This window comes from Protopterus annectens, chromosome 8.part1 (assembly GCF_019279795.1).
Source record: "Protopterus annectens isolate FY-2018-M chromosome 8.part1, PAN1.0, whole genome shotgun sequence".
Lineage (NCBI taxonomy): Eukaryota > Metazoa > Chordata > Ceratodontiformes > Protopteridae > Protopterus > Protopterus annectens.
The window spans coordinates 174516782-174543661 of record NC_056742.1 but is presented as its reverse complement, the minus strand read 5'-3'; the positions used below and the strand labels follow the sequence as shown (position 1 = coordinate 174543661).

Below are 26880 nucleotides of genomic sequence, written 5' to 3'. Positions count from 1 at the left end.
TATTGACATTGAACAGGTAAGTGCTTTCACACTATTGCAAGTGCTTCATCAGACCATACAATCCAAATATCCTAAAACATTTAAATAGAAAAGTTCAGTTATCAGTCATCCATTCAGCCTGAATAGACTTTCAAATCAACCATACATCACCATTAAAAAATAAAATAGTAAAATCACCTGATTAAATCCCTAGCTTTCAATACTGGTCTTAAAGAGACCCCACCATTTAGTCATGTGATTTATCTGCCTGCAGTTTAATTATCCAATATACCTCACAGATTTCAGTGTAACTCTTGAAATCAGCCAAACATATCTTTTTAATAACTTTCTCTATAACTCTAGAACTGAAAGAGTGGCTATCACCAAAATCTATTACATGATTGCCGAGAGCACTTCTAACATCTCTAATTCATATATAATATACATGTTTCCTGATGCTTCCCATCAGGGAATGATTGGTCTTCCCAACATAAAAACTCAGACAAGCTTTACAACTGGAAAAATATACATCACGAAAATATAGCCAGTGTCTCAGAAGACAAGGAAAAGACCAAAACTTTACCACATGTAAATCCTTTATTAAAACAATGGCTAAGCGCTTTTGTTCCTTCTGAAATTGAACTTTATTAGAACTTAATTGTTAAAAACCATAATCAATTTATAAAGTTAGAGTTTGGTTTTAGAATACCATGTATAGAGGAACAAGGTCATGTGATGTGCTAACTGGTGAATGAGAAGTGCAATGAGGTATTAGTTTCAAGGAGAGGCAAAGTGTGACCCTATTATTCCTCTAATAGGAGCCTTAGGGCTTCAAATGATGGGGTTAACTATAGTGAAGGAGGCCTTAGATTTTATAAGGTAGCAGTTCCTTTATACTATACTAGTAATGTTAGTGCTGTGTGCGATATCATTCAAATGAATTGGCCAATCTTGCAGACAGAAGAACGGGTTCCTATCAGATAGTCGAACTTCTGCAAGTTCAAACCTCATATGGTCGAGACCATAAGTTTGAATTTGCAGAAGTTTGAGCATTTCAACGGAAATCTCCTTCATGGGAGGTTTCCATTTTGTTCAATGTGGTGTGATCTCGGAGTTGGTATATTTAAGTAGTGGGGTATGTGGGGGCGCAGCCCCATTTACAACCGTTTATTTTGTTTTCCTTTTTTTTTTTTTTTTTTTATCAATAGTCGAAGTATTTTAACTTAGAACAGGATGGTTCGAACATTCCATGATCGAAGTTATTAAACTTCGACTATGTGATATAGATCCCAAAAGAACGTATCAGAGAGTTGATAGGGGATAAGCCCAGCTTCATTTTTAAAAACAAGAAGTCTTTAAAAAGGCAGCTCTGCTCTAGGGTTCACCATCAAGGGACATCTTGTGCTACTAATGCACTTGGTATGCAATATTTCAACTAATGTAATTTTTGTTTGTATACTGACATCTCTGATGTTTTCATTCATCCTCAGACAGGGGTGGTTTTAGATTCAATGTCCGGGCTGACTGTAGCACCACAGATGTTGTATAGCTTGCCAGTTGTAAAGCCTGTCTGAGTTTCTACATTGAGAAGACCAATCATTCCCTGATGGAATGGATCAGGAAATGTATATATTATATATAAATTAGAGACATTAGAAGCGCTCTCGCCAAACATGTAATAGACCATGGCAATAGCTACACTTTCAGTTCTAGAATTATAGAGAAAGTTAAGAATGTACATTTTGAGTGATTTAAAGAGTTACACTGAAAGCCATGAGCTATTTTGTATAATTAAACTGCAGGCAGATAAATCATGATGACTCAGTGGTAGGGTCTCTTTAAGATCCACATTGAAAGCTAGGGATTTATTCAGGTGATTTTAATATTTTATTGTTTAATTGTGATGCATGGTTGATTTGAAAGCGCATTCAGGTTGATTGGATGATTAATAATTAAACTGTTTTATTTAAATGTTTTAGGGTATTTTGATTGTATGGTCTGATGAAGCACTTGCAATAGTATGTTTAGCATCAATAAACAGTTTTGGTTTTATTTAGCTGCCTCCAGTCATGTATCTGTGCTAACACGTCCTTTCTACAAAACTAATATTTCCCACTACTAAAAAAAAAAAAAAAAAAGGGCACAGACACCAGACCACTGCCTGTCTGTTACTGCATAGCCTTTACAAGATCAGACATGGAAATAAGACCTGATCCAACTGCAAGAAATCAGGGTGCATGAGAGACTGGAATATGTATACCTTTCTCAGTATAAAGTGCAAATAAGTCTAAAGCAAACCCAAAACACTGTTTCAAAAGGAAGAACAGCTAAAAACCTTAAAAAAACAGAAATTTCAGTAGAGAGCTCAGCATGCTTAACAGGCAGGTCTACCCTTCTCAAAGCCATCTTTCTTCAGTGTGGTATAGATATTTGAATTGACTCACTTCACAGCCAAACTGTTCTTACACCCAGCCCTCAGCCCACAACAGACTCAAACACACCCTCACTCATACTGATTCCTATTGGTAGTGAAACACTGAGGGTCTTGATAATACCTATAAGCTTATGAGTTATGAACATGCTGCTAAGATCTATTGCCTGTTTTTGCTAACCTGGGAGGCTACACTTTGCCTCAAGTTCCTAAAAGCTTTTGCTATTTTTATATCTGTTCAGCTAAGTCATATATCCAACCTGCCATTGGCATCTGTGACAAAGAGAGATACTGCCAGCACAGCTATCTGGAATTTTGTTAATAATTATATCATTTGTGAATATCAACATGATCTATATAAGATGTTTGCGTTACAAATGTATTAGAACTGTATTTCATATAAGATGCTTTGTACAGATGTGTGCCGAAGAGATGTTTTGTAGAGTGCTTGTGCTTGAAATGTATCCAGAGTGTACCCCACTAGAAAAAGGACAGAAATGTACATGCACTATTGTAACTGTTTAAATGTATATTTTAACAATGAAAACTGGAATACAGGAGATTAACTTCAGAAAAATAACTGAAATTAAATTACTTTATGGCCAGGCCATCCATAAAAAGATGCTGTCCTTCAGTTTCAGTGCAACAAGGAGACACAATGTCTACAACTAGGGAGCTTTCTGTATTGTCTTGGAAGTGTTCTATTGTTTTATGACTTCCACCATTTGCCAACAATCTGAGGAAAAGCCCTTGTCTATGTATTTTTACAAGTAGATGCTAAATGCTACCATTTGCCATCAATGGTTGTTCTAAGCCTGGGAACTAGGAGCCAGATGGCAAGCAGTGATGTCTTTCTGCAAGTTATCCTAGCAGTAATATTTGAGATATTAATTTGGGAAGTCTCTTAGTGAGAGACAGCATTCTGTCTTTGACCTGACAATAACGACTAGACAAGTTTTATTCCCCAATCATCTGCCTTGCTCTGATGAAGTAAGTTAACTAGGATATAGTAATTCTCTTAGATTTAGTCAGGAATATAGTGAAGCATATTTTAGATGTTTTTCTTCATTTATTTGAGACTGTCCTGCAATGTTGGTTTAAATATTTCCTGTGATTTTGAACTCTGATGTGACTGTAACTATACTTGGTATTGTCTTGTTCTTTTATTATTTATTATTAAATATATTTAAATGTTTTGTTATGGCTGATCTGTCTAGAGATGTTTAAGTTCTGAGAATACTTGCATATTTATTTGGTAACATTGTGGGCCACTCCTAATAGCCTTGCTCTTGGTCAAACTACCTGTTAGATATATATTTAGAGATTTATAAGTGCATATGCACTTCTGTTTGCTAGAATATATGTACAATAATATAGTCAGATGCATGCATTTCTGTTTGCTGAAGGGTTAAGAATAAAATAAAATGGCATTCATCTGTAAATGTAACATGAAAGTCTGGTACAGCTTGAGAAAAATTCTGTTAAGGATAACTCCTTAAAAAAAGACTTTCAGTTGAATGTACAGTGTCTGGTACAAGCTTCAAGGGAAACAGATAAGGACCCAGGTGCAAGAATCAATAGACTTCCTAGACTGTTACATAATTCACCTTGAAACAGGACACAAAGGAGCTATTAACAGACTGCATGACATCAAGTGTTGGGAGTATTGAAATACTGCTTTCATACTGGAATATTCTCAAACAGGAAAATCTCCCTAAAATTTTAATAAACAGACTGTATGACATAAGAAAATACCAAGGTAATGACTTTGAGAGTTCCCAAAAGACTGCTTTGATAAGAATGTATATATGGGACATCTAATCTGATTTTTTGTTAGATCTGCTTAATGGAGAACATATTTCATGCTGTACAAAGAGCAAATCTGAAGACATTAAAGTTGTAAACTGTACAGTGTTGTACGTGTCACCTGTTATATAGACAAGTTATTTAGGCCTCCACAGGAAAGTTAATAATATATTGCTGAGAAGGTTATAGTCTGCAAATTTTATGTGCACTAACCAGACTTTGTTTCTATAACGCACTGAAGCATTTAGCACATCTGACAGGCATCTGCATTTAATTAGACTTTGGTTTCAGCTAATTATTACTAGGCACCAACACAGAAGCTGCAGTCAGCAGCATCAGTAAATAAGACAAGACAATCATTCATTTATTTTAAGTAATTTTTCAATGGTGAGCCTTGCCTGTATCTGAACACAGGGGGAGTGGTGCCTGTGCCTTGTATAAGGTCACTTTAGTGAAAGCACAGTAACTAACATTCATGTACGGGATTGAGTCCAGAATAGGAGCACTTCAGTATCCACAGTTTGCAGCAGTACAGTTCCTCAGATGTCTGAATCCAGAGTAGGACTGCCATGCAGGAAGTAAGCAGTGCCATACATTTTGTAGGTTGGTGACACTTCAGGTTCAAATCTGCAACTGCCAGATTCATTTCACTAGCTTTTCAGGTAACTAAAAAAGTTTTCCAACCATCAACGGTGATCAGAATTGGCTAGCTAGAGGTACCTGTGGACTTTGGTAAGAAATTTGTTGTTGTTACATGACAGCATGACAGCCATACATCAGGCTAGTAAAAAAGGTAGTAAACACAGTATTACTATTAATGTGTCAATTTTAGATAGACTACAGAAGTTGTATAAACAGCATATTAGCAAATCTAAAACCTTATTAGGGCAAGTTGACAGTCAGTAATTATGTAAATGGATTACGTTTGACTGGTATCTTAAACAGGAAGATGATTGGTATGACAATAAATGTTTATTGTGCAAGTCACATGAAACTGCTTTCTGTGTGCAACGTCATAAAGGTACAGTTCAGACCACTGTTAATAGTAAACAACCAGATAAAACACTTGCATTATGTCCTGTCACCACATGTAAAATGTTAATTTCAGAGTTACAACAGCAGTGAAGTCAGTTATTTACAGAATCTTCTGTACATCTTGTTAGACAAAAGTGACATAAAACCACTGCACAGTACAGCACAGATAAAAACATAGACAAGGTTCATGGTGAACTGACAGAAAGATTTAATAATCTTCTAAGAGACAGACAAAGTGAGTTCAGAAAGTTTAAACAACATATACAAACACTTTTTCAGAAGTGCATAAGAGCTTTAAAGTCAGCGGAACAGAATACTGAAAAATATCAGACAGCCTGTGCAGAAACACAAGACAAAATCACAAAATCACAAAAAAATCTGGTTAGTAAAGAGTGAAAGCAACAGCAGTTAACTACACTAATAAAAATATTTTTGACATGCTACTCTATGTTTAGAAAATGGTTAGTGTACACAGCAGGATCTAATGTAACTTTCATTCAGTTAAAGCAAGACGCTTATCAGTTAAACAGTAATGTAAAATGTATGACGCTGTTCTCATAGCATGCAGCAAGGGCAGCCTCTCATAGCTAAGCTGTTAAGTAATTTCAAAATCACCATTTCAAATAATGGAATAGTTCTGGGGCATAGAAATTAAATGGGAGTAGTTAAAAGCAGTAAAGACATGAGATCTCAACACTGACATGCATGTACTTTATTTTCACCTAAAGTGCATCTGTTTAAAATGCAGAAAAGCAAACTGCAGACAACAGCAAATCTAAAGGGTCTATATTACATGATCGAAGACACTTTTCTTCGAACATGTAATATTTGAACCCAAAACATCGAAAACACTAAACTGCGAATGGCCACATCTGCAAATGTTTTCCTAGGGAAAAAATTCACGGGGCCACAAACAACACAAACTTCACAATTCTAATCAAGTGAGGGACTTTGCCTCCACAACCCCCCACATGGGGGGACTGTCCTCTCCACACCCCTAACTAAATATACCAACTCTGAGATCATTCAACATAGGGGAAAATGGAAAACCGCAAGAATGGCCAACTGAATTATTTCCCTAGGAAAAAATTTGCGGACATGGCCGTTCGCGGTTTAGTGTTTTTGATGTTTTGGGTTCGAATATTACACATTCGAAGAAAAGTGTCTTTGATTGCGTAATAGGCAACCAATGTAAATAATGTAAATATATCTCTTTTAAGCAAGTGTTAGTTAAGCCAGTATCTATTTTGTTTCTTACAATTTTTTGTAATTGTATAATAGCACCAAAATAGGAGAGACTCCAGCTGAAAGACTCTTCAAAAGCAATGCTAGTAATATAAAGTTGTACTGGGTAAATAATACTACAAATAAAACCCAAGTTTAAAATTGATGCATAGATATGCAAATTACAAAACGTATTATAATTCTTAGTATTTTACAACTATATTCTAATATCAAATTGCAAGTGTATTAACGAATGACTGAAGGTAAAGAAAGTGCTGAAGGGGTTAAGAAATGTACTATGGATTAGAAAGTCTGGAATACACAGAAAGAAAAAAAAAGTAAGAAATGTTGTTTTATGTGAGCTCGGATCTTCCCAGGCTGGGATGGGTAGTTACAAGAAATGTTGGGGACTTAAAATGTTATTCACGTGCAGCACTAAGCAAAAAGCACAAAAGTTTGTAAAAATCCTGTTTGGTAATTGTAATAAAAATGTCACAGTTGTGCATACATGACATTAATAATATGTTTGCATGTAAATGTTAAAAGAAAATCTCAGTTACACCAAGTACAGCCAGTAAATGGGCCATGGTTTGCAGTTAAAATAAATTATGAAGGTCCCTAACAGCCAGAGGGCAGACATATATTCAATTCTCACAACATGAAGCAAATAAACAATACTGCAATAAAATGCTGCATACTACAGGGGGAAGGGCACTTTTCAATCCTACACTGACTGTGTAAACAGTACTGCAAAAGAGACTAAAATAAAGGTACAAGAAAAAGCATATCTGTCTGTGTTAATGATTCAGTAATTATTAAAAGACAACCATGCCATTTTATTGGTATTAAGTGATTAAGGTACCATCAACATGTATGGTAGTAAGACAAACATATCAGAAATACTTTTAATGTTCCAAGTAATGTTTAATTAGCAGGCTTCAGTTTAATACTAAGTTTGTAAATTAGACTGAGTGTACATTATAGCCCATGTGTCTACAAATGCAAAAAAAAAAAATCTGTACAAGCAATCGTATGCTGTACAGTAAATAGTTTAATATGTAAACAACATTCTTCAGTGTATAAACTATGTTTCTATCTGTGTAAATGGACGATTTTGCATTCAAGTTTTAAACTGTCCACAGAAATTGCTCCTCAGTTCATTTGTATGTATAGTAACAAGTCAAAGCTTGACATTTATGACATGTGTTTATTCAAAAAAAAGGCTGCATTGCCTTTGCAGTAATATCCACAAGCATTGTCAGTGCATCACTGTTTGTTTGTTTCTTTTGGCTTTTCCCGGTTAGGGGTCACCACAGCGGAACTCCAGTCCACTAATGATTGGCAGTAGATTTTGACATGCTGGCTTGCCGGGCCTAACGCACAACCTTCAACGAAGGAACACCCATTCACGCATGTCGCCACACAGAAGATGCTCTAACTGAGAATCGAACGGGCAATGTCTAACTGTGAGGTGACAACGCTACCGCAGCACCACCACCGCAGTTGTTAGTACATCACTGTATAAAGTCATATTCAGCAATTGCAAAATACAGCTCATGACTGGTAAAGCATTTTTATCATTGTGCTGACAATATAAAATTTGCTGCATCAAAAGAAAACTAAAGGTTTTGTTTCCTAATGTGATTCACGTAAATCATAATACCAAAAAAATGCATATCAGTGTTTTAAAATAAAACAGTGGGAACTGTTGGATATATATTTAGAGATTTATAAATGCATATACACTTCTGTTTGCTAGAATATATGTAGAATTATATAGTCAGTTAGATGCATGTATTTCTGTTTGCTGAAGGGTTAGGAATAAAATAAAATGGCACAGCCCCCCACATTGGGTGTGTGGGGGGTATAGCCCCCACACAGTTTGGGTATACATTATTTTCAGGAAAGAGTTATTCATTTGACTTGTAAGAATCCTTGGCTATGGTTTACAACATTTAAAATAGGTGGCTATGCCCCCCACCCCCACCTTACTATATATACTAAGTCCATGATCGCACTACACTGGGGAACAGGGCATATACCTGTATAGATGAAATGAGTTTCAGTCAAATGAGTTTTCAGTGAAGTGAGCTTAAAGTGAATTGTGCTCAGGCAATTCATTTTCAGTGAAATGAGGCTTCGACAAAATGAATTTCAGTGAAATGCATTTTCTATCAAACAAAGTAGGCTCATACATATATATATATATATATATATATATATATATGGGTCCCCTACTAATTACCAAAACGCCGATTCGCCGACAAAGAAATTACCGACACCAAACGACCGACAACGCAGTTGACCGACACGCTGGAATCCGGAAGACCGACAAGGGGAATGTGAGCGACCTGGTAAGTATGCGATAGTGAGGGATTTAGGAGTAGGGAGCGGACAGGTAAGTGTGCAATAGTGAGGGGTGTAGGGTTAGGGTGTGTGATAGGTGAGTGTGCGGTAGTGTCGGAGCTTGGGGTTAGGGGTGAGTAAGTGAGTTAGGGTTAGGGTGCAGGTAGGGAGTGCGGTAGTGTCGGAGCTTGGGGTTAGGGGTGGGTAAGTGAGTTAGGGTTAGGGTGCAGGTAGGGAGAGTGCGGTAGTGTCGGAGCTTGGGGTTAGGGGTGGGTAAGTGAGTTAGGGTTAGGGTGCAGGTAGGGAAGTGTCGGAGCTTGGGGTTAGGGGTGGGTAAGTGAGTTAGGGTTAGGGTGCAGGAAGGTGTAGTGTGCGATAGTGTCGGACCTTAGGGTTAGGGTTTGCGTCAGGGCTAGTGTGTATGCTATGTAGTGTCGCGTGTTGTTTGGTGTAATGGTGTTCAGTGTTTTGCGTTGTCGGGTTTTGTGGTGTCGGTCATCTGGGTCAATTTTCCGGGGGAATCGTCGTGTCGGTAATTAGTAGTAGACCCATATATATATATATATATATATATATATATATATATATATATATATATATATATGCACACACACATATACACTTACTTAAGTGTAAATAGGGATATACTATTCTCGTACTCCTTGCTTTGCTTTCCTCTGTTTCCAGTCAAATGTATAAAGCTGGCCAACATCACTTAAACAGACAGTGCACACTTATCTTAAAAGGAGGCATTTGAGGCTAAAGGCTTATCCACTTACAAATCAATGAAATAAAATAAAAATTAAAAAAATGACTTTTTGAACATTGTTGCTTCAGTTTTAATGGGCATTTTCAGTACAGATAAGCAGTTAAAGTACATTTACCTGCATAAATGATTAACTGATTATAATACAGTTAAACAAATAAAACAGAAACTGAAATTATGATATGCACGTAGGCATCTAAAGAATGAACCTATTGTGATTCTAATATACAGTATTTTTAACACTGAGAATTGTAGATAGTTTGTTGGTATCTTTTAAAAATAATAAAAATGTGTTGGCTATTAATATGTGAGCAACTTGTAATAAACAGAGGTTTTGTAAACATGATAGCCATAATGTAAATGGTTAGTAATCCGAGTATTCATTTATCAAAACTGGAAAAAAGTACATGCACTTTTCTAATTTTTCACTTTGGCTGGTCAGTCTCAGTTTTCCCCAATGACTGCCTCTGTGTGTTAAAATACTGGTTTAGATTTGTGCAGAGTATTTTAAATTGCTTATAAGAAGCAGTACAAAGTTCTTCTGAAGCTGAACAACATTTGTAAATATTTTTGTATCTGTGGTATATCCGTTTAAAGACAGTTTGAAAAATGTCTGCATGCAAAATGGTAAGAATTAGATGCAAAATGGAATTTCAGCTATGGAATAAAAGTAAAAGTTTTACAACTCCATTCTCTGTCACACATTTTTTTTTTATGATTATCGCGTTTGTTTGAAAAGTGCCAAATTCATTTTTGTAAATCTTCAGGCAACACTTTAAGAGATATGCAATGCACTATTGAGTGACTTCATAATGAACTCATGGTATCAGTTTGATATATCACTAGTATAATAGCATTCAGTTATCCCAGTATTAATGACAGCACAAAACTACTGAAGCTTTGCGATGATTGTAACATCAACAGGTTACAAACATTGCGTTTCATGCTTTTTTAATTTCTCTTAATCTTTTGAGTTTCTAATAGCATGATGGGAATGGACCCCATTCCTAAATCAAATTATGATTAAAGTTCATGAAATTAGTATTGTTTCAATCTTTGGTGTCAGCCATTAGTACTCTTCACAGCACCTGCAATGTGCCCAGTAATGACTCCTTCTGCAGTTCGTATGAAGTTACATGTATTGGTAACATATATAAATATGATTCTAGATTCCTTTGTATAAGACCCATTGCTCCTACTACTATTCAAACTGCCTGGGTATTTTTCTTCAACATCGCTCTCATTCTTGCCAGCAAATCATGATATTTTATGACTTTGTATCTCAGTATATGCTAGCCACTGTAGTCACTGGATGTAGCGATTTCAATGATCAATGCTATTTTTGTCTTCTTTTCCTGGACCACTATATCTGGTTTTCTCGCAGCTATCTTTTGAACTGTTGGTAATGGGTGATCCCATGTGATGTAGACTTCATCATTTTCTATGATGCTTTGTGGCTCATGTTTCCAGTGTTTTTCAGCTACTTCAGTACCATAATGTTTGCACAATCCCCAGTGAAACAGTGTTGCCACATTATTATGCCTTTCAGTAAACAGTCCTTCTGCCATTAGTATATCACAACCAGCAACAAGTTATGCAACTGTTTCCAATTCTGTTTTAGAAAACCTAAATGTGTCTGTTTCTCCCACATGTTTTTTTGCAAACCAGCATGTACGTAGCCCACTATCTTGGACCACCAGTATTAACCTTTCATCTTTTGGTTTGAATTTGCCTCTCATTAACCATTCCTACATTCGATCCTGATCAACATTAGGTTCTTCTTCCAGGAGCTTTCTATACTTGCAGCTATATTTATGCATTTTCCACATTTCTTGCCTTATTATCTGATCCTTCACCTTATAATCTTTCTTTTGTTTTTTTTTTTTTTTGGCACATTGTTGCTGCCTTATTTTTATCTACTTCTGGTTTGACTTTCATTCCTGCTTGATGCTGATATGCTTCTGCTAGACTAAGAAGGGAAGTCCTCTTAGATTTACTCTCTTCATGTTTCAAAACATTCACTATGATTGAGCCTTATGAGGTCAGCAGATATGTATTCAGTCCCATGACTATACATGTAATCAATTTCAAGGAGGCCTCGACCTTCTTCGGAACAGGGAATATATAATGTTGGTATGCACTGATTTTTATAAATCATGTAATAAGCATGAAGCATCCTTCTTGTTTTCTTATCTAATCTATACAACACCTTTTGGGGCCAGTCAATCACTCTAAAACTGTAAGTTAGGACAGGAAGAGCAAATTGGTTTATAGCTTGAATTTTGTTCCTAGATGTCAGCGCTGTTTTCAGGATTAATTTAAGTCTTCTAAAATATTCCTTACTAAGTTTTATTCATATTTGTTCATGTTTTATTGTTGATCCTTCATCAATTCGCAAATATTTAATACACTCCCTCTTGCTCAAGTTCTTTTATATCACATTCTTGTCCCAAACTGATGTTTTCTTGGCGCTGCAGCTTTCCTGGATTAAAGGTTGCTTTTGCACATTTTTAAAAAACAGATTACATTCTTGTATCATCTGAAAAAGTTTTAACTAGTTGCAGTTGTGTTTTCAGTTCCTCATCTGATGAGCTATACTGTTTTAAATCAATGATGATGAGTAGATGAGAAGTCTTTACAATTTGTTGCTTTCTGGGAGCCAAATTGTAGACATGACCTAATCTGTTAAGCAGACAGCTTAATGCATTAATGGCAAGACAAAAGAGCAGTGGTGACAGAGTCACCCTGGAATATCCCCCTTTGGATTTTTATCCCTGGAGTAATAATTTGTCCTGTATAATGGCTTAACTGCAAAATGGTTTGCCACTGTTTCATGGTCGCTGTGATGTAGTTTATCAGTGTAGGGTGTATCTTATTCATTTTTAAGCACTCTTTTATCCTTGAATGTAGGATACTGTCAAATGCTTTTTTTGTAATCAATCCATGCCATGCTTAGATTCTTCCTCTTTTTACAGTTTTCCACTGTGACTTACTTTAACAACAAATGATCCTTTGTTCCATATGACTTTTTTATTGCCCTTTTGTTCTACTGCCATAATTGAGTTTTCTTCTAAATTACTGTAAACTCTGCCAGCATCAATTCCAGTGTATAGTTTATACATCATTGGAAGGCACATTATTGGTCTATAATTTTTAGGGTAGCTTACAAGTTCACTCTTAAGTAGGAGTAATGTTTTTCCTGTTAGCCAGGTTGGTGTCTGTTCTCAGTGTACATATAAATAGTTCTTACTCATGGCTAAAGCTTCGCGCAAAGATGTTAATACTTTTAACCAAAAGTTAGGTACTGCATTTGGGCCTGGGGTTTTCCAATTAGAGGCTTTTCTTAACTTTGTTTTAATCTCTCTGGCTGTTACTTCATCCCATTGCATATCCTGCACCTTTCAACTTCTTTTTCTTTCTTTTACTTCTGTCCATTTAGCATCTTTGTTATGTTTCACAGGATCTTCAAAAATACTTCTCCAAAATGTATCTATTTCTTCTTTTTTTCTTTTTTTTTAAATATACATTGTGTTCAATTTCTTGTGTTCAAATTCTTTCTCTTCTTTCTCTTCCCCTTCTTACAAATCCCAGATAGCGAATTCATGCTTGCTTGTAGTATACAACTCCTTACTTGTACCTAGCAATCTCTTAGCCTACTGCATCTAACTACCTATCCCACTAAAAAAAAAAAAAAAAAAAAAAAAAATGTTCTACTTTTAATACTATTGCATTTATTACTTTTGATTAAAATATATTTAATCTGTCTTATAACCAGAAATTGTACAATGTTACTCTCTGTAATCTTCATGTAATCTATGTGTGGAACTTAATCTTTGTATAATCTGTATGTGGAGCTTTTCTCACCAGGACTCCATTGAAAACGGGTTCTTTAGGCCCAATGGACTATCCTGGTTAAACAACTGCAAATAAATAAATAAATAAAATAAATAAAGTAAACCCCATTTGCCTCCAAATATATGTAGCACACTTTCTCAGAAGAAAAAGTAGTTAAGCAATTGTTTGCAGGCTTTGTGTACAGTTATGTAATGTAAATGATGTACTGAAAGAAAAAAAAGACTCATTTTTCCATATAGTTGTTTTGCCTTCATAAGAAAGGGTGATCAATTCCCCCTAGAATTTTCTTTAGACACTGTTCCCATATAATCAATACTGTCTTACCTTTATTTGCAGATGGCAAATGACAGTACAGAGACTAGTGAAGCAGGAGAGGAAGAAGAAGACCATGAAGGAGACAATGAAAATAAAGAAAGAATGCCTTTTATCCAGTAGAATAATCAAAAAGATAAAACAAAATTCCTGTTTGTCGCAGTGGATCATGGCTTGGAAATGTGATCTGTTTGTTCGAATGAATGTTGTCGTACAATGTGTGTTGTGTTTGTCTGCAGTCAGCGGAAGCTGCAAGCTGTTGAAAATTATGTTTTTGAACAACTGAAGTGCAATTGCCTGTTCAGTGCAGTATTCTGACATCATATTTTGTGTTACTGAGATCCCATTATATAGTTTTGATATACATGCTTGCCTTAGTATTTTGAAAAAATGAAGTGTTTGGAAGTTATTTGCCTACTTTCCTCAAACTGAAAAACCCATTTTGCTACAGTGTATGCAGAACTACTAACTGTGTCCTTTTTCATAGTGTATCTTTTCATGTATCAGAGATTTATTAATGTGTGCTTCAAACATGCTGTACATGTAGAAGTGAACTTTGTAGAGGTTTAATTTTCTGGATACTGGTTTGTCCCCACAGTTAAACAATCAGTGAAACAGACTTTAGAAAAACTTCAAGATGTGCTTAATAGCAAAGTCTATGCAGTCTTTAAAGTGTAACATGAAAAGACTGCATTCATTGACACTTTTAGCACATGCAGTCATACAGTAAAAGCTCATTAAATGTTGAACAAATCAGGTATATCAAATTATCTGCACAATCCCGTATCAGTAGGTCAGAGAAATAAATGTGTTTACAGATTTCCATATTAAAGAGCATATCTAACAGCAGAAGTTGGCCTTGTAATTGATTTTACTTCACTTTATGACTTTTCCTATGTCATGTTATCCACTGTTTTGAGCCCACTTTACATTTTATACTCTTCCCCATTTATTATGTGGCAGAAGTCAGATTATTATTATCAGCACTATATAACAATCTTAATGTTGGGAATAAAATTGTAGAGCATTTAACAGATAGTGCTGTATGGTCACCTAGGACTATAACTGTATATCAAACGTGGAAAATGAGTCAGGTCATAGTCAAGGAATGTACCATCAGAAATGTACAGTCTTATAAAATGGGACTGGAAGAGAAATGCCAATGACCAATGTTCAGAAACATCTTAAAAGTAGTAAAGTACATTGGCATGTTATATGTACGCATGCACCTATCTATATATAGATAGGTAAATAAAGACATAGACTCACTGGAATAATCTCCACTTACCTTTAAGCATGCATTTTTAAATATGAAATCATTGTATATTTAATAGATTATGGATATTTTACACACCATTTCAAAATTGGACTTTGTTTTTTATTTTCAGTGATCAGAAAAATGTAAGAATTTCTCAAACATAAAGTGATAATATATGCAACCATAAATATGATTTTGTGCTAGCTCAAGGATTCAGATTGTAAACTATTGTGTGGTATTATCATGCCTACTGAATTTTTTTGATCTATATTAAAAGACTGCATGGCCACAGGATTGAATCCCAGATCAGTGAGACCAGAGCATCAAAGAATACAATTGTCAAAGCCAACTTGTTCAAATTTCACCTCATTGAATTGCAATAGTTGGCCAACAGATGAGACGTTAACATCTTACATGTAACTTTTGGTATGTATAACATGATGGTACTAAATATATATATTTATTCTGACTTATGTGCACATTCCTGAGCTGTTGGCCAACTACTGAGATTCAGTGTGGTGAGATTCAAACAAGTCAGCTTTCAACAATTGTATTCTTCAGTGTTGTAGTCTTGATGAACTGGGATTCATTGTTTTGACATTCGATCTTTTAATATGGATCCAGATTTTTTTATTATGCGAAACATTAAACCAAGCATGACTTAAAGTTAGACTGTCAATAGCAAAACTCTAAATTACCCACTTTCATCTTTATCTTTACTGACAAATTAGTACTTCAGTACAAATATGAATAGATTATTAGGTTCATTTCAGTTTATGTTGCAGTAACATTAGAAGTTGTAGAACCAGGAAAGGACATGTTCTGTTTTAATATCGGGTACATGTCATAATATAAAGTTTTTTTTTTTGTACTTCACGCCATATGTCAACTGGATGTAAAAGTAAGTAAGTGAATAAATAAAAGATTTGAAGACAGACTGATTTTTTACTCAAATTTTCATTTTGAAATGTCAGTTCTGCTTCAAAAGATATACAAAAACATCACTTTCAAGTTTATATTTTGTAGCATTATCCACTTTTACATTAAGATATAGTTTGATGCTAATGTTTTACGTAAATGTGCCAAAACCTTAAAAAATATGCACCTTCTGAAAAGTAAAAACTTAAATTTGGAAGTAACTGTGAAATTGTTAGTACTGGTTAACATGCATACCTCTTTTTAAAGTTAGTTATTTATATGCATGACAATGGGTTTGATAGGATAAAGTACCTTAATATTTGCCCATTGTCTGTACATTTACATTTATCCCAAATTTAAGCATATGCTTGGACAAGAAATAGTATTAACCACAAGTGTTAATAACATACTTTTTCTCTGAGTAGCAGATTCTGCTGAACTACAATTTGTGATTATTCAGATAATACACATTAAAAATCAGTATTGTTCTAGGTAAGTGGTGCACACATATTTCATTACTATGATATTTTATTACTGCTTACCAGAAATAGAGTAATATTAAGCCAAGATCCTTTCCAGACTGTCTGTCTCCAGTAAATGTTTCTTTTATGGTGGACCTCAACCTTGTGTGCATGTATTGAGTACCATGTATACAATGCTTTTGTTGTTACATTTATAGGTTAAAACATAAACTGTCCCATGCTATGATAATGAATACCATTACCAGAAATGAACCATCAGCTTGCATCCCAGGATATCCTTTACATTTCAGATGAAGTCTGTTTATGCAATAGCTGGAGTAGTAGTAATATGGTGCTTTCACTAGTGTAAGGGAGAAAGATAAGATTATATCAGTGCAAGGATGCTCCATTTGCTTTGGGCAGGACATGGTTATAATAGAAATTGTACCAGATTTTTTGTTAGAAATAATTAATATACTTATATGAATCAAAATGCACATTCAACTAAAAATACTCTTGGAAAATGACATAGTGAAAAAAAATGTCTTCTTTTTTCAGTTGTGTTTGCCAACCACCATGTGCTCCTTCACAATTAGGGGTGAAGGCAAAAATATGAAATAAATATTTTATAGTTATAAGCTGTAAAGAAATGAAAGGAACACCCGTGGACCATGTACAGCAGTTTAATGCTATTGCCTGTGGCTTTAATTACTTAGGAAATGCCAAAAACTGCAGTCAGATAATATGGTATTCATTATTATCTTTGTTTTCCTTGGGTTCATTTTAACACATACACGTTCTGTATTTAAGTCTGTATTTGTCAACATCTATTGAGAAGGCACTAAAATTTTAGCTGCAGAAAGTCACCTTTCAGACCTATGTGTTTAGTGTTTCTTCTTAATGCAGTAATGCAATTAGATAGTTTTGCCCACATCCATGAATAAAGATGAATTACTGGCACCATGTGTAACTTTATATAAAATTGTTTTAATCTGGTGGCAAATCACATCAGGGCTAGCCACTCAGAGGTGTAAACATTGGATATAGGTGATTTGGTCAGATTAACTAATGTTGCTGTGATACCTTGACCCCCTTTAAAAATGAGAAAAAAGAACTTGATGAGGACACACTGATTTGTAATGTAACGAAGGCCGTAAAGTCTTTTTCATGGAACTAAATTAAGAGGCAATCTTCTTTTTTGCATGCTGTGTTTTGCCAAATGTATGCCTAGTCTATATTAAGCAGCATTAATGATGACTTTAGTTCAGAGATGTATAGTGTGTGTGTGTGGGTGAGTGTGTGTAAAAGCTAAACACTCTACCATCTATAAAGCCTTTGTTTACAGTAATATACATCCATAAACAATTATTCAAAACTTGCTTATGGAAACATATTTTCCAGAGATCTGTTCTTCAAGGGTATAAAGTCATTTTGACACAAAGAGGACTCCTTTTTCATGTTGATATGAAGTTCCTCCCACTTTTATATAATCAAATTCCAAGTTGATAATATTGTCCTACTTTGCAGCACTTAAAGTACTCATTTTCATTCTGCACTTTTATTACAATTACTCTCTAAATAGGCAGGATTTGAATAATTCTGTTTGATAAGCTAAAATAGTACTACGCATACTAACAGGCACACATGAGCTCTTAAAATTACTAGTCACAGTACTGAATTTTACTCTTTACTGATTACTTCAGTGATGACATGTATATAAACCTTACTATACTTCAGCTCAAATTATGTCCCTTGACAATGGTTAGCAAACACATATGTCAAAGTATGTCATCTTCAGATACTAATGATAATCATATTTTAAAAAACAGCCTCATGCATTATGGAACTGAAATCTGGTACAATTTTCTTCTGTAATCAAGTTTAACACAGCCTTGATATTATGTTGAGCAGGATTATTTTCAGTGACTAAAAGTATCATTTCATATTGTGTTGTTAAAAGTATCAGTCTTCAAATTGCCTTAAACGTAAATAGTCTTATCTGCTCAACTCTGTATATAAGAAAAAAAGAAAGAAAGAAACACTGTTTTGTTATATGTTGCATAGCTTTTTGTTATATTGTGCCTATAAAGCAAATTATGTTTACAGAAGTTTAAAATAAAGTTATCAGCATAGCATTTATGTTGGTTTCTTTTCTTTGATGCATTCTGTTAATGTTCCTGTTTATTTATATAGATTTTAACATGCTTCATTGCAGATTTTTTTTAAATCTGTTTCTACTTCAAACATTTGTGTAAATTAATTTGCACTCTTAGTACCTCCGTCTTTGTGTCTTCATCATATAGCATTGCACACTATCACTGTAATGAGGACAGAGCATTTATTTCTTTATTCAGTTGGATGCTATCATCACAAAATACATATGTAGGTTATAGTCATTCTCAACAAAAATGTACATTTTTGTTCAAAATATTCCATTTTCCAATATCATTTGGTTGATTTACAATAGTAGAAAACATAATGGATAGCTAATGTGATGGTTCATTTATCGACAGGCATTGAAATTGAACGATGTGCTATAAGCAAGAGCAAAAGAAAAAGCAGGCTCAGTAAACAAGAAAAATGAAATATTTAGAAACAATTATTGCACACTGTTATGTGATATGTTATAGTAAGTTATGATACAGGGGGTAGGTGTGATTCAAAGACACAAGTAGTGTAGCTGTACTGCATGACAAATAGTATGTTATGCATGGTAAACACATCACTGCCTAATGACATACAAATGAGCGTGTCCGTATGCTAATGAGACTCACTGCCTATGCAAATGCCAGCATCAAACATGACAGAGCAATTCAGAGACATATACACTTGGCACAAGTAGACATGGCACTAATCTGTTTTGACCACTAGAGTTTTCTGGTGCACAAGAGCTTCACTCTTATTAAGGCACTAAGAGTAACATCAGCATTAGTCCATCAACATGTGTTAGTAGATGCGTTCAGAACCAGTGTCCATAATTTTGTTTGTCATCACTCTGTGTGTTACAGACATGTCCACAAGCAGTTGATATGTACACACTACCATGTGACTACACATACTGTATGAGTGTCTAGACATGTGCCAGCAACACATGGAATCAAGGGGGATGTGGGAGAATTATTATCCCGATGGACAGCAAAGTTTGTGTAGCATTAATCATTTGTTTGTATTTGTTAATCTTTGCTATGAGGAACTTTCTGTATCTCACAGCATATATATTAGGAGTGTCACAAAAATCAGCTTTATGAATCCTACACCAGTTCTTTGACATGATTCTACAGCATGTGGAGAAACATGCATGATTTCCCTGGACAGTAGGGGACAGAAGCAGCACTATGTGGCCATTCTATTAACATATCTAATTTTTATGAGGTCCTGGTGGCCACTGACTACACTCTCATTGTCATCAAGATCCTCACCTGCTTTGCATGGTCTCTAATATGTCAGCTGAAAGGGCTTCTACTGCATCAACTGCCAGGTACTGTGCAAAGAACAGGGGTTTAAATATTGTGTAATAAAATCAGGATGTGTGTTAAAATGGAGCTGAACAAGTTAAAAATCTGCTTCTGAACATCAATGAGAAGCTTAAGCATCTTGAAACTGATTGGTTGCCAAAAAGAAGGAGAAGCTTCATGAACATTTATAGGATTATAATCTGGAATGGACTTTCCAATAGAAACCAAGTAAGTTGACAATTCAGGATAGATATGGCTCTGGCCAGATGTCACATAATTGTAACATCTGACAGTTGAGGAAGGATAATGACAGTGCAGCAGGCTATAGTACTGGATTTTCAGTGGATTCTGAATATGATGTGGAGTTTTTGCCTTTGCCTACACCTCACGGAGAACAAGCTAAGGTGAATTTTCATTCAAATGAAGAACAGCTGATGAGAAAAAAGGAGGACAAAGTAAAGCTGTTAACACTAGGAGCCATGAACAAGTTTATTATCAGTGACAACAAATGCAGACCCACAAGAAAAATAAATACAAATACTAAAAATGTTACTTTTGGAACTGTGAGTAACTGAACTCATTTATTGCCTTCTTTTTAATTTATTGAATGTGCTAATTCTTTTGATAAAGCATCTTCTGTTATTAATTTCTCTATTATTCAATTAACTGAGATTGAACTTCAAGTCCCAATGTGTGGTTTAAAATTTGTACCAGCATTTAAACTCCATTATCTAAATAAAAAAAATAGCAATTGTTAAATGGGTTAATAAGTTAGCCAGGGAATTGTTATGGCTAGGCTTGTGTAGGCCCTAGGGCTGATAGCCTAGTACCAACCTATGAACATTTATTGTTGCACTTTCACAAAATATTGATGTGGAGCAAATATTTTACTCAACAGAAGGGGAGATATGTTTTCTCCTAATGATTCTATGAATGATAGATTTTATTCATGTGTCTCCACTAATCAACAACTCTTATAATCAAATACTGACTGAAAAAAAAATCTGAAACAACTTTCAGTAAACCTTGGCAATATTTTTTTTGTAGGAGCAAACCCTTTAAACCCCGCATGTGTGGGGACACTGCCATACCCCCAAACCTAAATATACCAACTCTAAGGGCACACGACAGTGGAGTAAAATGAGAATTCCACTGTCAGCTAAATTCGTTTCACCCAAATTTCCTTGATTGTTTGTCACTCACCGAAATTGTGGTTGACTGACTGATACACACCCAAATTAGTTTATTCTGCTGTTAAGAAATTAAAAAGTTAAGCAGTTCTCTTCTATGATTACTTATGCAGTGAAAAATGTATTTCAACAGTTTATTAAAGAGAACAATGATGTTAAGAACAATTTAACTAAGGAAGAATAATCACGTTTTCAGCTTCCCCCACCAGATAAACAGCTTGGAGAGATGTGCAAAGGAAGTGGATACCCGTGGCTCTACAGCACTATTTGAAGACAGCTATATACAACTGTCTTCTCCTAGTCTAGAACATAGGAGTTCGACAAACTTGTGTTTGAATATTTCCCATCTCAAACTTCTTAAGGAATATGTAAAACATGGGATGGCACTCACGGATCTTCGTTCCTTTCTGGAAACTGAAGTCAGTGTAGAAAATTCAGCATTTATTTCCACCTGGTGGTCTATCCATAAGGTAGCATCCACAATGTTTGTGGAATGTTTAATTGGTGATTATGAAAAACAGGTACAAATACATATGTCTTTTGGTACAAGTATCTACATTTAAAACTCGTACCCTTTTGATCAACTTCACAATCACTATTCTAAGCAGTCGGGTCAATTAAATAAACAACTGGAAGCAATTAGACAGAACAAGTTGAACACAGACCTTGCTGATTATCAAAAACATTACATTTAATAGGAAAAAAGTGAAAAGGTTGGTTTGATTTGTGGCAAACAAAAAAGAAATGAGGATGGTTATGAATATGCAGACTAGATCTAAACTTAAATGATAAACAACCGAGACTGATTTTACAGGTTTTACATCCATCATCTGACTTAAATGCTTCTTCTAATAGGGACAAGGATCTGAAATTACTGGATTTTTCTCTTCAGTGCAAGTGACCCACAATAGACTGTGACTATGTAATCAGTGTGGGCTGCAAACATTCCAGATCTAAACGTGATCACTCTGATGTTGACAAACTATTACCAGTTGATGGAAAATCTGTGAGTGAAGACAATTCAGTCATTCATCTTACTCCATTCCCCTTTTATTTTCATACTGTGTCTCAATAAAGGATTGCATATCATATTAAGCTCAGGTAGTTATTTATGTAAAAATGTTTTCTAGGACTTCAGATTCAAAATACTCCTCTTTTATTAGATGTGTTATATGCAACAATCTTTGGATCCTGAAGCATTTAAGTTTTAGAATTCCTTGTTCAGCCTCCATATCATACTGTATTAAAAGTCATTGAGCAATCTGTTTAATGATATTTTGGCTAACAAGGAAAATATGTAAGCATTTATAGCTTTTGATAATAATTTTAGCTATTCAGATCAACAGGCTTTATATAGTTCAAATATGAATCACAATATTGTGAGTATTAATCTGAAAAGAGAAGGGAGTGATAATTTGGTCTAAAAAAGACTACAAGTTGGAAGCTTATAGATAGCTTGGGGGATAGAAATAACTATTCACAGCTTGGGGATAGGAATAACTATACCCAGCTTGGGGATAGAAATAACTATTCACAGCTTGGGGATAGGAATAACTATACCCAGCTTGGGGATAGAAATAACTATTCACAGCTTGGGGATAGGAATAACTATACCCAGCTTGGGGATAGAAATAACTATTCACAGCTTGGGGATAGGAATAACTATACCCAGCTTGGGGATAGAAATAACTATTCACAGCTTGGGGATAGGAATAACTATACCCAGCTTGGGGATAGAAATAACTATTCACAGCTTGGGGATAGGAATAACTATACCCAGCTTGGGGATAGAAATAACTATTCACAGCTTGGGGATAGGAATAACTATACCCAGCTTGGGGATAGAAATAACTATTCACAGCTTGGGGATAGGAATAACTATACCCAGCTTGGGGATAGAAATAACTATTCACAGCTTGGGGATAGGAATAACTATACCCAGCTTGGGAATAGAAATAACTATTCACAGCTTGGGGATAGGAATAACTATACCCAGCTTGGGGATAGAAATAACTATTCACAGCTTGGGGATAGGAATAACTATACCCAGCTTGGGGATAGAAATAACTATTCACAGCTTGGGGATAGGAATAACTATACCCAGCTTGGGGATAGAAATAACTATTCACAGCTTGGGGATAGGAATAACTATACCCAGCTTGGGGATAGAAATAACTATTCACAGCTTGGGGATAGGAATAACTATACCCAGCTTAGGGATAGGAATAACTATTCACAGCTTGGGGATAGAAATAACTATACCCAGCTTGGGGATAGAAATAACTATTCACAGCTTGGGGATAGAAATAACTATACCCAGCTTGGGGATAGAAATAACTATTCACAGCTTGGGGATAGGAATAGCTATTCACAGCTTGGGGATAGAAATAACTATTCACAGCTTGGGGATAGGAATAACTATACCCAGCTCGGGGATAGAAATAACTATTCACAGCTTGGGGATAGGAATAACTATACCCCACTTAGGGATAGGAATAACTATTCACAGCTTGGGGATAGCAATAACTATACCCAGCTTAGGGATAGGAATAACTATTCACAGCTTGGGGATAGGAATAAGTATACATAGCTTGGGGATAGGAATAACTATTCACAGCTTGGGGATAGGAATAACTATACATAACTTGGGGATAGGAATAACTATTCACAGCTTGGGGATAGGAATAGCTATTCACAGCTTGGCGATATGAATAACTATTCACAGCTTGGGGATAGGAATAACTATTCACAGCTTGGCGATAGGAATAACTATTCACAGCTTAGTGATAGGAATAACTATACCCAGCTTGGGGATAGGATTAACTATACCCAGCTTAGGGATAGGAATAACTATTCACAGCTTGGGGATAGGAATAAGTATACATAGCTTGGGGACAGGAATAACTATTCACAACTTGGGGATAGGAATAACTATACATAACTTGGGGATAGGAATAACTATTCACAGCTTGGGGATAGGAATACCTATACCCAGCTTGGGGATAGGAATAACTATACCCAGCTTGGGGATAGGAATAACTATACCCAGCTTGGGGATAGGAATAACTACACACAGCTTGGGGATAGGAATAAGTACTCACAGCTTGGGGATAGGAATAATTATACACAGCTTGGGGATAGGAATAACTACACACAGCTTGGGGATAGGAATAACTATTGGCATTTGTATTGTGATACCACTGGGAGATTTAAATAGAATATAGATAAGTTTCTTAATGTTGCAACACAGTATTATAGCTGATTGTTTTAAAAACTGTTAATTGTAGATACTCAACTAACATTTTTGTTATCAAATGTTTATAAGTAGTGTTCACTCATCCCACATAGATTAGGTGTGGTGAGAAACAGCTCCTTCATGGAACCCCTCCTGATCTTTTAGAATTCTATTTAAAGCTACTTTTTGGGCTTGTTAGAGCCAGAATAGAGTCTATTGCTGAGTTTGTAAGGTTATTTGACAAAATTCATGCTGGTATCCTACGTTCTTACGCACACTTGATGTTGAGAGCCTGTATATTAATGGGTTGTAGACCACTCACCGAAAGACCATTTCACTGAAAAACAACTCTGTCAGTCAAAATAGCTAAAAGCGCATTCAACTGAAAGACTATTACTTGAATTCAAAATAATTGAGACATGATAAAGTCAAAAATACTCAAGGCAAAACTACTAAAACTTTTTTTTTGCAGGGGACAAGACCTCCTGCACCACCACTCTAGGGGACTTCACCCCCCACACTGACCCTTACTTAAATATTCTAACTCCAGAGTTACACATCTGTGTAGAAAAGTTAAAATACCATGCACAGGGAATGACTGCTGATGCATACATACAGACCAGATCAGAAGTATTTATGTACAAGCCACCTCAAGCACCAGCTGAAGCTTATTCATTAACATCTAAATATTTCTGCTTCTGGATAACAGACTTACATTTAGGTAAATGAAATTAAAAAAATGGGCTTTTCAATGAAATTGATTTTCAACCATTTATAGTGACTGATTCCTCATTCGGTAGAATTATCACTAGGTAATATGACATGTTGTTATACATATATTTTGCAATTTAATACTTTGTGTCCAAATTATTTGTATATGAAGTAAATTTAGACGTCAGACCCAACAAGTTGGCTGATATGCAGCAAAAGCCTGTCAAACACTTTGACCTTGTCAGGGACTTGTGAATTCTCAGGCACAGAATGAAAACGAAGGACAGGTAATTCAAACATGAATCTAAGGAAGTATGAGAGAAAGGTAATGGTTGACCCACATCTGACTCTGTAAAACATCGGTGACTTTGAAACATTACTAGAATCAAATAAAATGTAGGCCAAGAAAATAATAAAATGACATAAAACATAAGGCATTAGCACAAAACACTGTTTTAAATTAATTTTCGAGGATTTAAAGAATAAGGAAGCTAGTCGGCCAGAGACAGTAATACAATGACACAATACAAATGTCATTAACACAATACACAGTGTGGAAATTGATGTCTGAGGATATAAAGAATAACAAAACAAAAGAAGGGGAATCATAAGGTGGGGATGGCAATCTCAGCCAAGGTAAAGACCATTAAAAATATAGCACTTTCTAAGAGGCAGTAAGCATTCTAGAAACAAGATAAACCACATTATGGAGATAATACACATGGTAAAGTGACCAAGACAGACAGTGCACAGCATCATGTATAAATGTGTTGGGAGAAAGTAAAATTGTTACAGAAACAGTAGCAATATGAAAAATGAACATGTCTATATGTCATAAATGTGAGGGAAAGCAACACAAGGCAGTGCAGACTGTGAAACATGTACTAAAATGTATTAGTAGTAATAATCCATTCATACTCTTTGTTCTCAAGGTACTTATTTAAATCACCCCTGCTGGTTCCTTTTATTACTGCATCTGTTACCCTGAATTTAAGACAGTGGTCCTCAACCTTACTTATAATATGTTTACTTAAAGCATTTTTATCATTCTTGCTTCTTATATCTGACTTATGTTCAATAATTCATTCTCTCAGCCTGTGTTAGTGATGTAAACATGGCTATATATCACTTACAATTGAATGGTTGCTCTATTATAAGTAAGGGTGAGGACCACTGTTTTAAATTCAGGGTAATAGATGTAGTAATAAAAGGAACCAGAGGGTGTGATTAAAGATTATGAATGGATTATTAGCCTGTTTGCAGAGTCTGAACCGGGTCTCAGTAATACTGTGAGTATTAAACCTGTTTTAGTAAAAATACTTCAGCAGAACATTTAATGTGTTTTAAATAATTGTAAGAAGTAGTGTCGTGATATGCTGGCTGTGGTCATGTGATGCTTGTTTGCTCTTATTTAAGGGTTGAATATTCTATGTAGTAGTATTAGCATTAAGAAAGGGTTGTTACCCAAAAGCTTTGCTTTAATAAAGTTTTGTGCTTGACGTTGGAGAGGATTTATTTTTGTGTTATTGGTATTTTTCCAGTTATCACTGTATCAGCCTATTTCTATTTATCAGCATGTCCAAGGGCTATCCCCCTCTGTGGAACATCCCTTCCCTCAGGGAGTGTTTCTGACAAATGCCCTCCCCCCTTGATGGACATGCTTATCCCTACCTGCCAGCACCTCAGATGCCTGAGCTGCAAATTGAACCTGGGTCACCTGGGCCATAGTTAAGGCTTTATCCCTCTATGCTATGTGGCTGGCATAAAATATAAATAGATTTTGATATTTCATCTGTAGTCAAACAACATAAGAGAATAGCCTCCTGTGTAAGAAAGAATGTACAAGAAGATGTAAAGAATCTAGAGGAAATGTGGATGATTTAAAAGGTTTCAAGTGT

At 35.3% G+C, this 26880-nt stretch overlaps 1 protein-coding gene across 2 annotated transcripts in view; it reads left to right on the top strand.

Moving 5' to 3' along the window:
- Positions 1-26880, top strand: part of VAT1L (vesicle amine transport 1 like) — a 1089685-nt gene that overhangs the window by 1050673 nt on the left and 12132 nt on the right. The window contains exon 9 of one of the 2 annotated variants that reach the window (XM_044081809.1): positions 13779-18530. In XM_044081809.1, coding sequence (XP_043937744.1) covers positions 13779-13877 — 99 coding nt within the window. In that variant the 3' untranslated portion in view covers positions 13878-18530. Of the gene's footprint in view, positions 1-13778; positions 18531-26880 lie in introns of those variants that run through there. The other variant, XR_006366076.1, reaches the window with a different exon arrangement.